Raw genomic sequence first — 15,546 nt, 5'->3', positions numbered from 1 at the left:
TGATGTAAGATATTTGTTTTATTTTGGACACTGTACTTGTTATATGGATACCATGTCTGAAATTATTCACAAGCTCATACAGCCTTAATTATTCATCCATGGTTCAGTTCTAAAGGAATCTTCTTATATTCTTCAGCATATTTGATGGCCAAAGCAGAGCTCTGTAGCATTAAAATCCCTTGCAATGATTCATGTGAGCAAAACCTTTTTTTATCTCACAACGTCCTTATGTTGTCCACTCTAACAATTTTCAGAGGTATGCATACAAAGAAGGGTAAATGTAAAGCAAATTCTTCTATAAAACCTAAAGGTATTCTCTCTTTCTTTAATAAAAATCTCTGTAGTATTGACTTCAGGTAATTAAAATAATCTTCTTCCTTACAACCAGTATGGCAAAATTCCCTGGCCATATTCTCCTTTAGCCACAGCTCTGAAGACTCTTCCTGAAGTGAAAAAGGTGATGTTTCCAGAAAAGAAAGAAATCCTTAAAGAGACCTAAAAATGGGAAAGGAGCTGTTTAAATTAGAAGTAACTGCCAGATGGCTTTGATCAAGGTAGGCTACTCCAAGGCATTTTATTGGCCAGAATTAACGAGAAAACTGCCGATTGTCAGATTTCTTGCTGATGTGTTTGAAGATTTTTGCTTTGTGGACGTTCTTTGATTTCTGATAGCCAAATCCCCCACCTCCACCTCTCTTCTGTAGTCTTCTGCCATGGTTGCTGTTCACATCTGAAATTTCATTGGTTAAAGAATTTAAAAAGGAGTAATTTGAAATACTGCATTTTGGGTTTACTAAGGTTATTGATGTGAGAAAAAACAGAGAAAAAGTTGAGCTGCCTAATTAGAGAGAAAGCCAGAACTTTGTGCCTGTGGTTCTAAATACTCCTCCCATTAAACTGTCCAATGCACTACTGCTTCAAATTCCATCCACTGTCAGCTTTGACAGTAATTTAGATACAGTCTTCTAGTTCCTGCTCTTGCCCCTCTATGCCATTATTCCATGACTATGAAACTTAAACAAGTACATTTCAATGAAAATAATTTTGCATGGAGGAGAACAATACTTTGGAACATGGATGCATTCCAGAATCTGCCCCAACAGCAGCTGAGGCCTGTACAGCATGGACATGTGCTTCAAGAGATGTTTGTAGGCATTTCTGCAGTGAACATTTACATTTTCTTTGATAAAGTACTGTTGGAGCATGATGCATTTTTATGGTTATTAGCAGAAAAACTCCAACCCCAACAACAAAACAGCAGAACTTGAGGTAGCACAGGAATTCAGCAAGTTGCACTGAACATTTATAATGCAGAAATTCAGCTTTGAAACACTGCAGTAAAAGGATACTGAGGTCAACAAATGGAGGAACTTTAAAACCAAACGAAAGGCAGACTTTGGGAAGATCCAAATTATTGACATCATAGATCTGCTTCAGAGAATGGGAGTCATAAGCTCTGATGTAAGCTTTGTAAGCCTCCTGGGCTGACTTGTGAAGGAAGTAGTTCTTCTCTATCAGTTTTTCCAGCTGGTGAGAGAAAAATAAAACCATAAGAGACATAAACAATTATAGCTGTTAAAAGTCTATATTCAGACATTTTTACTGTATGAGTGCCAATGACATTCACTCCTCACTTCATCAAAACTGCCCTGTGACAACAAAGTGCACGTTCAGGTGTAAAAATGCTTTTATAAACAAGTAGAGGGACAAAAAATCCTGAAGCTGACTTACAGTATAAACAAAGCCTCAGCAATATGAAAACTTACAGAAATATTACACTGGGTTGTCCCAAACAAGTTAATCAAGGACAATACACCTGCAGCCACACCATGAAACCATGTGTATGAGAACTGCCAGCCTGACATCTGAACTGTGTGATTCCATGCAATTCCATGCACAGTCTGAGCTATCATGGTGCCAATGCATTGTGAAATCAGCAGTATGAATTCTAAACCAAAAATGAAGATACACCAGGGTAAACTATCATTTTATTTGATGTGGGCCAAGTTCCCAACACTGACTAGATCCCAGTGTTTCATTTGATGTTTAAAATACATTAACTCAGCATTCTAAAAATAAGCTATATTAGGCACCACTTCCTCCTGATTGTGCTTAATTAGGAATCTCTCTCTGTAAGGACTGTCTTCACTGCTTCCTTTACTTGCTACTTTAAATTCAAGCTACTGCAAAGAAACTTTACAGGACTCTTATCATAAGAATGATTCACAGAAGTAATCAACAGAAACTCACATCTTCAGAATTATCTATGCTATTCCGTCAACTCTGTGTTCCTTGGCTATTTTTGCAGCACAGGAGCACAAAAGAATTTTAGCTGATGTTGGGCTTTATTAACACCAGATAATTAAAAACACACATGGGCTTATATACTAACATTCCTGAAGAAGCACACACAGTTTTGATTTGCAGTCATTACAGACTGCAACATTCTCCATGCAAATTATAACAAAGATATTCAAAATAGTTGAAGTGTAAAAACATGTCATACCTGAGACTGGATGTCTGAGATTTTTGACCAAGAAAACTCAAATTCACTTAGTGGTACCTAAAAAACAAAAGAAATGAAGTATCAACATTATTTTCCCTGTGAAAATATAGTGAATGTGTTTAAGACCAAGGACAAATAGAAAACAATCTGATAGATAACAGATTTTTTTTAATACCACAGCTGTATCTGTAAAGTGCCTTTACATCAATATGACAGTATTATCACTTCCTTTAAGCCAGAGTAATAGAGACACTCAGTATGACACCATTTTTTACCACTTTTGCTTTAGAAGTTAAATCACTTTAATTAAAGTCACAAAACAAGTCGAAAAGGAGAGCAACCAAGCAGCTCTGTGCAGTTCTGTTAAAATGATTACCTTTAAAAGAAGACTGTTCTTCTTTTGGAATTAAACACAATGAAACTGATAGCTGAAAAACCAAACCACACCAAACCAAACCAAACCAAGCCAACAAGTTTTGCCTTTAAAAACTGGACAGTTTACCCTGGCTTGTTTGAGGTAACGAAGGAAGCCCAGTTCTTCTGGTCTTAAGATGAGCAGAGCATGTCCTCTACCGTTTATTCCTCTGGCAGTCCTACCAACACGATGGATATATTCCTTCGGGAAACAGTAACAGACAACAAGGTCAGGCAGTCTTAATTATCAACAAAAAATACACCAAAGTTAACCTCAGTATAATGTAATGCATCATTCACTATTTGGTAAGACTTTTTCTTGGCATTGACACATGGATAAGGGAAAACAAATGCTGAAGGTGTAAAGCAACATCAGGCTGAGACATAGCCCCTGACTGCAGCATTTTATCTTTTACTGAAGCAAAAAAATTTTAGTCTACAGTAATTGAAAATTAAACCTTGATTTTTGACATCTTTGAATCTCCCTTGTTTACAGTAGACTTTTAGTCAAGTAAGAATATTATCTTTAAACAAAAAGCAAATTTCAACTGGAAAAGCTCAGGGATGCATACATAAACTCCCCCTCCTCTTGAGAAGTGTTTGGCTGTTTAGCTGATTAGATTTTAATTTCACAGCACAAACAATATTTTAAAATGCAATTCTTAAGAAGGCAACCAAGGTCTTGGCTAGGAGCAGCATTTCCTAGGAGTTGGTGAAGGGCTGTGAAAGAAACCAGCAGCTGGATATGACCATGGCTGAATCCTGCCCTCTTTCAAGCAGCAGTTTCAGCTCTTCTCTGCAACTAAGTTTGTAGTCAGAATTTGATTTCTTGCTGTAACACTTGTCTACATCCTTAACCTACCTTTGGATCATCTGGAGGGTCATACTGGACAATCCAGTCAACCTCAGGAATGTCCAGTCCTCTGGCAGCCACATCAGTGCACAGCAGTATCCCAGACTCTGCATTACAGAACTGGAAAAACGTTGTAGTACGTTTGGTCTGCTTCTGCTTGCCCTGAAAGGAAACAAACACACTGAGGATGAAGTATCAACTAATAAAATAATTTGAGACATCTTTCCAAATTGTGGTTTTGTTTCTTCACCATTTGCAGTGAAGAAAGAAAAAAATAAACCGTACAGGGTTACAAGAAATGGCATCCCTCAGAGATTACAATGTATCTCCTAAAACATTAAAAATTGCATAAACATTCTTCTCATGAGCACAACATGCATGTTTCAAGTCCAGAAAAAGGACATTTGCAAGTCTGGCAATATGTTAGACAGATTACAAGTTATAAAAGCAAACAACCAAACAAAACTGACACTTGTCACAGTTCTATCAAAGAATAGCAAGACATTTCCCCTAAAACAAAATAAAAAAGGACATTTGTGATTAGTGACAACTGTTTCATAGACTTTCAGTCAATTCTTTGTTCTAAACTGTGCATTCTGTGGTTTTGACAAAAAATTTACAATGCTCATCCAAATGGTAAGAATTAGCATAGTAAATCCAAACATCACGCAGGCCTTAGAAAAAGCATCAAACACTTCAGGCATCAGACTCTGGATTTCTCTGACAAGAAATTCACTCCACGTACTGAATTTTAGTGCTTGTGAAAGGTAACTTCTTGGAAGAAGACAGAAATGTTGCTACACAGAGAGCATAAATTAGTATCAGTGTTCAGCACTGGTTCAAAAAACAGCAAGTCTGATTACTGAATGTTATTACATAATCTTTGCTTTATCTCCTTTACAGACTAATCATCATCAGTTTTATGAGCAGGCTGTCAGTTTATCAGAAACTGGACTGAAACAAACCAGGCAAATGTAAAGCCAGTAACAGCTTACAGATGCTACCAGCTTAATTCAAAATCTATGAATAAGATACTTACATGAATGGCCAAAACAGGCAGATCAATGTAGTTGAGTAATTCATAGTGGTACTTCACTGACATACATGAAGAAAAAAATACCATCAGTTTCTTCTTCCTATTCTTCTTGAGGAATGTGAAGAGCAAAAGGAATCTTTTTTCAGATGGACAGACCACATAACCCTGCAAAAATTTTAAACATTGTTAAATGAAAGTAGTAGGGAGCAAACTTGTGTTTTAGGAACACAACTACATCAGGGAAGGGCTACTTTGTGAAAAAAAACCTCACCAAGCAGTTCTACATCTGAAGCACCCCAGGTAAAACAAGCACAGGGCTTGGTGTGTTCAGAGATCTCAACCCTCCCACTAATGTTTGCCTTACCTGCTCCAGACCATCTACAGTTGCTGTCTCCTTGTTATCATCAACCCCAACATACAGTGGCTCTTTCTTCAGAGAGATCTTGGCTAGGTCTTCCACCTTTCTGGTTTGTGTGGCAGAGAAAAGCATTGTCTGTCTGCGCTCTGGAAAATATTTGAAAGACAGCTTCACTTTTTAAAGAATTCAAGCAGTGATTCCATAAAATTTAACTGTAAACTTCCCTGGGCAAATCTTCCAATTAAATTCTAATTCAAACATAATGCTACTGACAAAGAAAGAGGTGTATTTGTATTATGTGGTGTACACCGTGCTTATTTCAGCTGTCCCCATCCCCAAAATCCTAACCACTATCAAAACCACAGTGTTCTTTCTCTGTAAAAATGTTAATAATCATTTGCAATCCAAATTAGACACAAAACAACACTGAGATCAATCTTCTAATTTGAAATTATTTTCCAGGAATACTACAATATTTTTGTTTGAAAGAACCAATTCAGATTGTGTCTAATACATCAATTACAAAGAACAGTTACAGGAAAAATTAGGAAAAGAAAAATTTAAGGTAAATACTTAAACTTCTTCAAGTTACTGGTCTTGGACATATCAAAAAAGATTGAACTGCAAGTCAGAAGCCCTTTTTCCTTGAATTTAAACCTTATTAGGAAATAAAGAATTGCAGGAAATAAATAGGCAGAGGAAGATGAATGAGAAAATGGAAACATTAAACTAAAAGGATTTTATATGAACAGAATTGTATCTCTGAAGGGCATTTGAAAACTCTGTTCTTCAGATAAATGATGTTGAATAGGTAATATACACTGACTAGTAGAAAAAAAGGATAGAGTAAGAAAACTACTATGAAGTTCATTTACAGAACTATAAAAATTAATAACGTCTCCTATAATAATAGAGTCAGAAAGAAGACATAATGTTAGTCAAGTGATTTCCAGGAAAGAGACTTTTTTTTTTTCTTACTTGGTAAAAGTTTTATGATCTGTTTCATTTCTTCTTCAAATCCAACCTCCAAGATTCGATCTGCCTCATCAATTACCAAACACTGCAAGTTCTTGTACATGAAACCTGGAGTGTTCTAGAAGAGTAACAAACTCACAGTCAGACAGGGAAAGGAGTTTTATTATGTTTTAACAACCAGATTAAACATCAATATTTTATCTACCTGCATATGATCCAGCAATCTTCCTGGTGTGGCTACAATGATGTTGATTCCATTTCCAAGCTTCTGTGCTTCTGCTGATCTGTTACTACCCCCCATTATCAGACCATAGGTATGAACGTGATGATTCATAAGTTCCTTAAGAACTCCGTAGGTTTGCATGGCCAGCTCTCGGGTAGGAGAAAGAATAATAACACCTGTTCCTAAAAAATACATCAACCAGAGAGTCACTTACAACTCATCCAACCCTCTAAATGGCTTCTTTGCAGTAAAATTCAGCTGTGAAATGAAGAGCCTTACCATTCCTAGGCATGAATTTCAGCTTGTAGATGAGCTCTACTGCAGGAATGAGAAACGCAAGTGTTTTTCCACTGCCTGTTTTTGCAGCTGCTAAAATATCCCTGTAAGCAGCCAGAGAAAAAGAAGTATTTAGTTGACCATACCAAGAGAAGAGAAATCGCACTCTGATCCATGCTGACAATGTAAAAAACTAAGATGGCTTAAAGAAGACCAGTGGAGTTGGTACTAGGCGCTTGCTGGCAGAGGCAGGTCACAGCAATTCGTCACTGAAAGGCTGGCCTCAATGATCATGGAGGTCTTTTCCAACCTTGATACCATGATTTGATTTTATGATTCATGTATGGAGCTTGCCAGCAAAATTTACAAAACATCTGGGGTCATTAGAGTGACTAAAAAGCCCTACTTCTTACCTGCCTTCCAGAAGAGGCTTAATACTTTTATGTTGAATTTCAGTCATGTGTGTAAAGCCCATGTCATTTATGCCTTTCAATGTATTCTCACTGACAGAACCAGCCAGGGAAGCAAAGGAATTGTCTTCAAAAGCACCTGAAGTGAGGGGCAAAATGAAAAATATTTAAACTTATTTCTTCTATTTCCTCTGCCGTCTGAGATTAACCAGTTCAAATTGACCTATACGAAAAAAATCAAAGGACTTCTTATTGCATTCTACCACAAAATCCAAAGACACTGGCAAAATACTCTCTATTAATGAGTTCACAAGAAAACTACATAGAGTTAATAAAAATGAAGATGAATGCACTGCTTTTTCTGTCAGATTTACTAGTTCTACACCTCCAGCTTGCTCTTCATGGACTTCTTTCTTTATAGATAAGCATATATGTATATAGGTTTAAAAACCACTTTCACTAGTAAAGTAGGACCAAGAGGTGTGTACATAATGCAAATTTCCAAGAACAGCAGGAGGGTGAGAGCTGTACAGCTGCCAGTGTCACATCATGTATCCAAACACCTGACTCACAAAGCTCACTTGAAAACTGCAACTTGCTCTGGAAGGAAAGGGTTAGACCTTGGGATTTTGCCTGTGCATGAAAAAGAGAACACAAGATACCTGTTACACCTAGTGGCAAACTGGGCACTTCATCCTCCTCCTCTTCCACTTCTTTCCCTCCAGAGTCCTGTTTATCTCCATCTTCTATCTCTGCAGCTTCATCTTCTTTAGTTTTTGCTTTTTTGGTTTCTATTTCTAGAGTGTTATTTTTACAGAAAACAAGTCAGTTAGAAATACAAAGGTCATGGTTATCATGAAAAGCTGTTCCACAGACTGAGTTTCCTTTAGTCTGTAAGCCAAGTACAAAGATCATTATTTTTAGGGTGGAAGGGGGCTGGAGGAGAGTCAAGGTTTCTATGGAATTTTCTGAGGCACAGAGCCAAAATTCCCCAAGTTCCTTCCCTACAGCCCACTTTGCACAGTGAAACAATGTAGCTTGACATATATCATATGACATCTTGTGTGGAAGCAAGATAAATTGTCCTTAAACTGGTAACAAAATTCTTTCCCATCTGCAATGTAGACATGAAATTTCCCACACCTTTTGTGCTCACGATATGTGAGAATTTGCATTTAGGTACCTGAATCTTTAGAGATGAAAGCACCTCTTCATTGCCATAACCATGATGCATGTCCCAAAAATCAAATACATTTTGAAGTCTTCTATTTCTCATGTATGTCTGGATATGTATCTATAAATCTATGCATATAAAAACATATGCAAACCTAGCAATATTTGTGTGGTGCTTTTTGAGTTTTTTTTGGTAATTTTACAGTATACTTCAGTTTCATAATACATAAATGTTGCCAAAGGCTGCACATATTGCTAAAAAGCTGTATTGGCTGCACAGCCAAGTTCAGAGAGCACCCATCTACCAGAGCCCTGAAACACAGGGCATGTATTTGAATAATAAATAAGCCAAACATCCAGTCAAGGTTACAAAGCACAATCCTATGGAACAAATAACTTGGCTATTAGTATGAATTACGGATTCAAATATCGCAGCTGGAATGAAACGGGTAAATCTTTAGACCTCGGGGACTTTAAAGCGCACATCTGACCAGCAAATGGCATTCCAAACTTTCCCCGACGCCGCGGGAACCCTATGGAGGCGCTTGTGCGGTCTCCCAGGCTAACTCAGCCCTGGCAGACACCCTGTCTTTGCTAAGACCACGCACCATCTCCTCCGTTGGCCACCGCTTTTCTCTTTTTCTTCTTCTTTTTCTTCTTTTCCCCGCTGCGGGGTCCGGCTCCGTCCGCAGGCTCCGCGCCCTCCTCGGCCGCTGCATCCTCCTGTGTCACCGCCGCTTCCTCCACCTCCTCCTCCTCCGGGGGTCCCTGAGAAGCCGCCTCGTTCGGCGAGGGCACTGCACGGCGGAGACAGAGACAGAAGGAGGACAGAGAGGGGAGAGAACACAAAGTTAGTCACGGCTCCGCCGGCGCTGAGCCCGGAGAGGCTCCGCGGCGCTGCCCGCCCGTACCTGTCCCCTGGGCCGCCCGCAGCTTCAGGTTGCGCTGCCGCAGCTTCAGGTTGCGCTTGTGGATCTTCCTGCGGAGCAGCCGCATGGGCAGGTTGCTGGCAGCAGCCGGCACCGACATCGCGGCAGCGGCAGCGGGAGCCCCGCGCTCTCGGCACACGTGGGGAGGCCGCGACCGGACCCGCCGGAACCGCCGCCCGCGGGGCCTCACGGGCACCGGGCAGCGCCCTCTGGGGGCCCGGCGGAGGCAGCGGATCGGATCCCTGCCCCGATCGCGATACCCATCACCGCTCCTGCTTCCGGCCTCGTTTCCCGCCCCATTCCCGGCCGCCGTCCCTGCTCCGCTCCCGGCCCCGCTCTCAGCCGCCGACACGGAACACCCCTCCGGGTTTCCCTGCGGAGAAGGCTCGCACACAGAACCCCCAGTCTGACAACACCCGTCTGCCCGGCGGTGCTGCCCTCCCATAGTTACCTGTGTTCAACGGGAGAGAGAGACAGAATTAAAGAAACGGGTTGGAAAAGAAGTCTGAGATCATCAAGTCCAACCTACGAACAAAATCAGCATGTCGACTACCCCATGGCACTGAGCACCATGTCCGGGCTTTCCTTTAACATTTCCAGGGATGGTGACTCCACCACCTCCCCGGACAGTTCACTCCAATGTTTAATCACAAATTGTGGAGAAATTCTTTCTAATATCCAGCCTAAGCCTCCCCTGGCGCAGCTTGAAGCCATGTGCTCGTGTCCTGTTCCCTGGGAGCAGAGCTCGCCGCCCCGGGTGCCCCGTCCTGTCAGGGATTGTGGAGGGCAGAAGGGCCCCCCGAAGCTGCTTTTTTCCAGGCTAAACACGCCCAGCTCCCTCAGCGCTGCCCATCAGCCCTTGCCCAGCCTCACTGCCTTACTCTGCACCCGCTGCAGCCCCTCGGTGCCCTGGAACTGAGAGCACAGCACTCCAGGTGTGGCATCATCAGTGCCAAATACAGAGGCAGAGTCACTTCCCCGTTCCTCCAAAGAGGATTCCCGGCTGCTTCCTGACAGTAGAGGGCACAGACAGCACAGGGATGTGCTTTGCCACCCGAAATGAGAAACCAGCGCCTTCTGAGAGATCCGAGACTACAAACTGAGTGAGGTTCAGCCCCTGATAACTTGCTGTAACACAGAATAAACTGGAGAACTAATCCTATATTAATAACGGAAGTAATTTTTCACCATCTGCAATTATTGGCTTCCCTAGGTCATTTGGATCACCAGGATGAGTATTTGTCTTACCAGAGCTTCAGGCTGTGAGCCATGCTGCCTGTCCAGACTGTCACAGTCTGGATGCCACTGCTTTAATAAATTGAATGGATTATTGCTATTTCCATCAGTTGCATTTGAAACTAAACTGATCCATCCTCAGCAAGAAAGGCTTTTGGTACAGACTCCAGAGGAACTCAGTTTTACTTGCTTAATTTTAAGCAGGTGAAAGTTCCTTACTCAGCTCAGTGTAATTTAGGTTTCGTGTCTGTTTTCTCCCTGGCTACCTTATACTGCATTTGCAGAATGTATTTATAAGTAGACATGGGTTTGCTCTTCCTAATCTGTACTGATTTATATGGATGTACTTGTTTACTGTTTGGATCCAGATTTAACCTGGGCAGTGCTTCTTTCTGGAATATGGTCAATGTGCAGATAAAATGTATAAAGATCTGGACAGCAGGGAGCTGACACTAGTACACTGTGGGAGGACAAAGTTATGTCCTTTGGGCATGGCATGATCCTCATGTTCCCATCTTAACCAGTAGTGCCAGGATCATCAGTATTTTTGCTTTCACACATGTTGTCACACCCCCAGCTCTGCCAAGAATTAGGACCTGGTAAAGGTAATCCTGGTAAAGGATTCTGGTCAGGTAAAAGCCTTTATATAAAGAACTCACCTCAGTGTCTATGCTGGGTTCTGGCTGACTTGGCAAGTCTTTGTGAAATCGCATTAGTGTGGCACAAGGCCCACACTGATAAACTGTCCTGAACAGTTATGTCAGATCACACTGACCTGCTCTGTTGGCTACAATCAGCATGGCATACAAGGAAAGCTTTATAGACAAAAGATGGTATTGCATCTACGTACACAGATGTCAGGGCATTCTGTATCAGAATTCAGGAAGTACAGATTTTTTTTTTAGGTAGCAAATTATCATGAGCTCCAAAATTGCTTTCTCTCAGTATCTTGTAAAACATGTTACTTAGAGTTAACAAACAAATGTGCTTCTCTGGAAATTTCAAAATGTGTTTTTGAGCGTCCTTCTTTTAGCATCTATTTGTTTTTCTTCAAGCTGTTATTGTGGAAAGTCACAAAAAAAAAAAAAAAAGAAGACTCAGAAGATAATAATGATAATATTATTGTGACAAGTCTAGACAGTAATTTAAACCACTAACTCATGTAAATAGTTTGTCTCTGAATGTTGGCATTTCTTAGATAGAGTATGAATCCCCTCTAGTACAAGTGTCATTTTTGTCCAATACATTCATTCCTAATTGCTTGAATTATCAGGCAATCATTACTAACAATAGGATTTTCTCAGATGGTTATTGAATTGTTGTCAAAATGTCCCTAATTTTCTGCCCATGATCTTGCAGGAAGGTTTGTAGGGAAACATGTTTTGTGTGAGTAAAACCTTTATAGAGCTGAATAACTCCATATGAGATAAAGGTGAATATTTTTAATGGGCTGCCAGTGTCAGTATTTTATCTTCCAGAGATAAAATAGAGATCCTTATAGCCAAATTCAGAATATTTGTGCCTACTTACCATAAACTAACTTGTGTTGATTAAAATGTAACACAGAAGTAGTCATTGATTTCAGTTGTATCATTTCAAGTAGAACGTGTAGTTTATACAAAAGGTGCCAAAACCCCATCTAGAAAAGGTCATGAAACCAAAGTGTGTAGTCCTTTTTTAATACAGGCTTTTAGGTACAGAGCTGAATTAAAGAATACAAGTTTTATTTTCAGAAATCAGAATTTTTGAAGAAATGCTTTTCTGATGTCTTAAGTTGAACATGAAGAAAATCAACACTGATGTAATTTATGAACATCTACACCATTCAGCTAAAAGTTCTGAACTAGAAAACGAAAGCCTTTATTGCTTGCAGCCACAAACTGGAAAACTGTTCAGAGCTGTCTTTTAATTTTTAACAGATTATTATTTTCCATATTAGACACATTTATCTGTCAGAAGGTAATACAAAGGGACTTGGTTTAAAATCAGATTTTTTTTTTCAAGTGTCTACCTTACTAGTGTGTGTACATATACAAATGATGGATACAAAGGTATCTGCAGAAATAATAAATTTTCTAATTTAGTGGAGATATGTAATTCTGAAATGTGGACTTTGACGGAGAAAAGTAACCCAAACCTGAACTGATATAAATGGCATAGATACAGATAAATTCAGATACATCACATGGAGAATAGATGACTTGATTTATAGAACATTTCAATGTTAATGTGAGTTAGAAATTGATACAAATCATGTCTCTATAGGGTATCACTGAATATCACTGAACCTGTGAGGGAATTCAAAGTATGGCTTACTAGGAGAGTAAGGTATCCATGTTTGGAAAAAGCAAGGTAGGCTATCACAATCACATATTTTTAGGAGCTTGGTTTAATGCTGCTTTCAGCTAATGTGTCCCTCGTGCCATGTGGCAGTCTGGTCTCACTTATAACTGACAGCAGCAGCACTTCGTGGACATGGCAATAGAGCTGGATTCAGATCACATCAGTGAATTTTTTATTTCTCATTCGGCCCATATTTTACAGCTGGAACTGAAACCATTGCAAGTGTTCTAATGCATGATCTCCTCTTTGTCACGCAGAGGACCCAAGTCCAGGAAATGCCACCTTGTAGGAAATGTTGGAATTCTTCCTTGCAGTAACAGATTATTTTATGTTTATCACCTACACACTGCAAACAAAAAGTCTTCAGGAAAACAAGTTGCTATGCACATTTTTATCCTCAGAGAGGCAATGAGAGAACAAAAAAATACATAATGCAAGAGAAGTGCACAGTTTGTAATGTACCACTGGCAGGCAGGAGGGTACCTGGAGGGTAACTGAAGTGCAAATATTATGCATGACACACAGCTGAAGAGTTTAGATTCCATTTTATTTAATTTTATTTTTATTTAAAGTTGGTTTCTGATGTTTTCAATTTAAACTTGCAAAATATTTTTGGGGTCCTCAGAAGCTGCTTTTCTGAATCAGATGAAATAATATTAAAACATTTTCTATTTTAGTAGGCTGTTTACAGGCTTGCTTCTCCTATTCTACAAACCCTAGCAGATGTTGAAAAATAGCCTGTTTTGCACATGACAGTAAGCTACAGCCACTTTTATTAAGACAGCATGTAAATTCACAGTATTCTTTTTTTACCTACAATGATCCAATGTTTTCCTGTTTTAGAAAACTTAGTGAAGGTTTCTCAAAATGCTGCAAAGGCTACAAGTAGGATCAAGTGATTTATTAGCAGATTAATCAAACTGCAAGTGTAGCAAGTAGTTTATAACTTACAGACTGACAGGTTCATAACCCTTAAAATAATGATTTTCTCAGGCATGAAAGGCATTCCTTTTACAGTGCCCTCATTAATGTAAAGAATCCTAGTAAATATATTAGTGTCTCCTCTTCAGAAGGAGTGTGTCTTTATATAGCTTTATCATTTACAGATCTTCATTTAAAATAGCTCTGTTCAAACAATATAAAGTCATGATTAAACTCAAAGAGAGTATGAAATCTGACACAGTAAGGGAAATATATAGGGTCAGCTAAAACTCTGCAGATAAAATTTTGAAGATAAAATTTGAAGGGGAGGGATATTCTGGTGCATAGCAGCTGGATGGAGGGTGATTAGTTTCAGTTTGTGGCTGGAATGAACACAAGATGTCACCCTCGCTGTGAGAGAGCTCCAACACACAAATGCTTTTAGCTAAAGAGAAAAGAGAATCAGAGATTGAGGTTACCTTTTTTTTTTTTAAGTGTCCATCACGTGTCTTCCTTCATTTATTTGTCCTGGAGCACTGTTTCACTGCAAAATTTTCTCCACCTTGCTGAGTATTTATAAGAAAATTCTCTCATGCCATTTATAATTTTTAATTGTTTTTTAAAAGTAGGTTCTGAAATTTGGAATCAGGTTTTACTTCCTTGATGAATAGTAACACTATGTTTCGTAAACTGTTAGTAAAAGAGATGATGAAGAACAAAGTGCCATATATTTCTGAGTTTTCTTCAGTAACAATAATTTTCATACATTTACCTGGAAGTCTTAAAGCTTATAGAAGGATGGAATGGTAACTATTGTGAAAAACTTCCAAATAATATCATGAGCTGAGTTGTCACATTTCTTCCAAAAATGTGTAAACTTTTTTGTGCTGAAGAGTAGTACTTTCTGTATGTAACAGTTCAAAATTCCCTTTACCTTCATTCTAAACAATACAAAATTCTTCCTTTGATGAAGATGAGGTTTAAAATCTTGAATTAAACAAAACATTGATTAAACAATGGTATTAGCATTCTTCTAATTATCAACTCCTTAAGCTCACGTCTCTGAATTCAGTAATACAGACAGCATGTCTATGTTCAAAGTGACTTTTATGCTTTAAATGTTTGTTTCCTTGAAGACATCCCAAGTGTGGGACTTGTAAGGACAGACCTCAATGTCTTATTGAGTTGTAGGTGCTCCTGTTACCTTCAGGGGTTGTTCTCATTTCGTTTGTGTCATCCACACAGTGGAATATCTTCATCAGTAAGGTGAGGATAGCCTTCTTCACTCCCACTGCCTGTTTGTGTTTAGGTTGCAAGGCCTTGAAGAAAGAACTATTTTAAACCAGGTATGCATGGGACATAAAGAGACAGAGTCTGTATTGGACAGAGAAGGCCCATGTGTCTCAGGGAGCTCTGGGCACTATTGTAATATTGATTACACAAAAGTGTGTTATTCTTAAACACTAAAATTTAAATATACAGGTTATAGTAAAATATTATATTATTGCAAAGTATACATCTAGTGGGAACAAATTCGCATCAACCTGGAGAGAGGAGAAGACTTAATAGGGAACACAGGCCATGTCAAATAATCTGTGATACCTCCAGCTGGCTGTCATTTTAGCCCATTCTTGAACACCTTCAAGAAAATATCAAAAGGGTTCATTCTCACATTTTTATTGGAGTGGCTCACCCCTCCTTTGCCCAATATCATTATTATGTTTGTACATCCATAGTTTTGCAGTAGTCTTCTGCTCTGCATAATTCTGCATGTCCCTAAACACGGTGTAAGTCACTTTTACTCCTAAGACCCATTCAGATTGGCATTTAGAGGAGATTTAATGTCCCTGAGAATGAGAATGATTGGTTCCTATCAACCATTGTTTAACTGCT

General features: G+C 39.3%; 1 protein-coding gene across 1 annotated transcript; it reads right to left on the bottom strand.

Moving 5' to 3' along the window:
• DDX18 (DEAD-box helicase 18) lies at nt 1-10,138 on the bottom strand. Its single transcript, XM_059852600.1, has 15 exons — nt 10,035-10,138; nt 9,136-9,604; nt 8,833-9,021; nt 7,714-7,848; nt 7,055-7,190; nt 6,645-6,745; nt 6,348-6,547; nt 6,146-6,260; nt 5,174-5,313; nt 4,813-4,974; nt 3,783-3,935; nt 3,009-3,122; nt 2,507-2,563; nt 1,350-1,527; nt 1-730 (listed from the first exon to the last, which is right to left on the bottom strand). Exons 1-15 carry the CDS (start codon nt 10,098-10,100, stop codon nt 588-590), a joined length of 2,358 nt encoding a protein of 785 aa, XP_059708583.1. The 5' UTR covers nt 10,101-10,138; the 3' UTR covers nt 1-587.
• Between the last annotated feature and the right edge of the window lie 5,408 nt (nt 10,139-15,546).

The sequence above is a fragment of the Haemorhous mexicanus genome, chromosome 8 (genome assembly GCF_027477595.1).
Source record: "Haemorhous mexicanus isolate bHaeMex1 chromosome 8, bHaeMex1.pri, whole genome shotgun sequence".
Classification (NCBI taxonomy): Eukaryota; Metazoa; Chordata; class Aves; order Passeriformes; family Fringillidae; genus Haemorhous; species Haemorhous mexicanus.
Note: the sequence above shows the minus strand (reverse complement) of the source record. Positions and strands in the feature narration are given on the sequence as shown.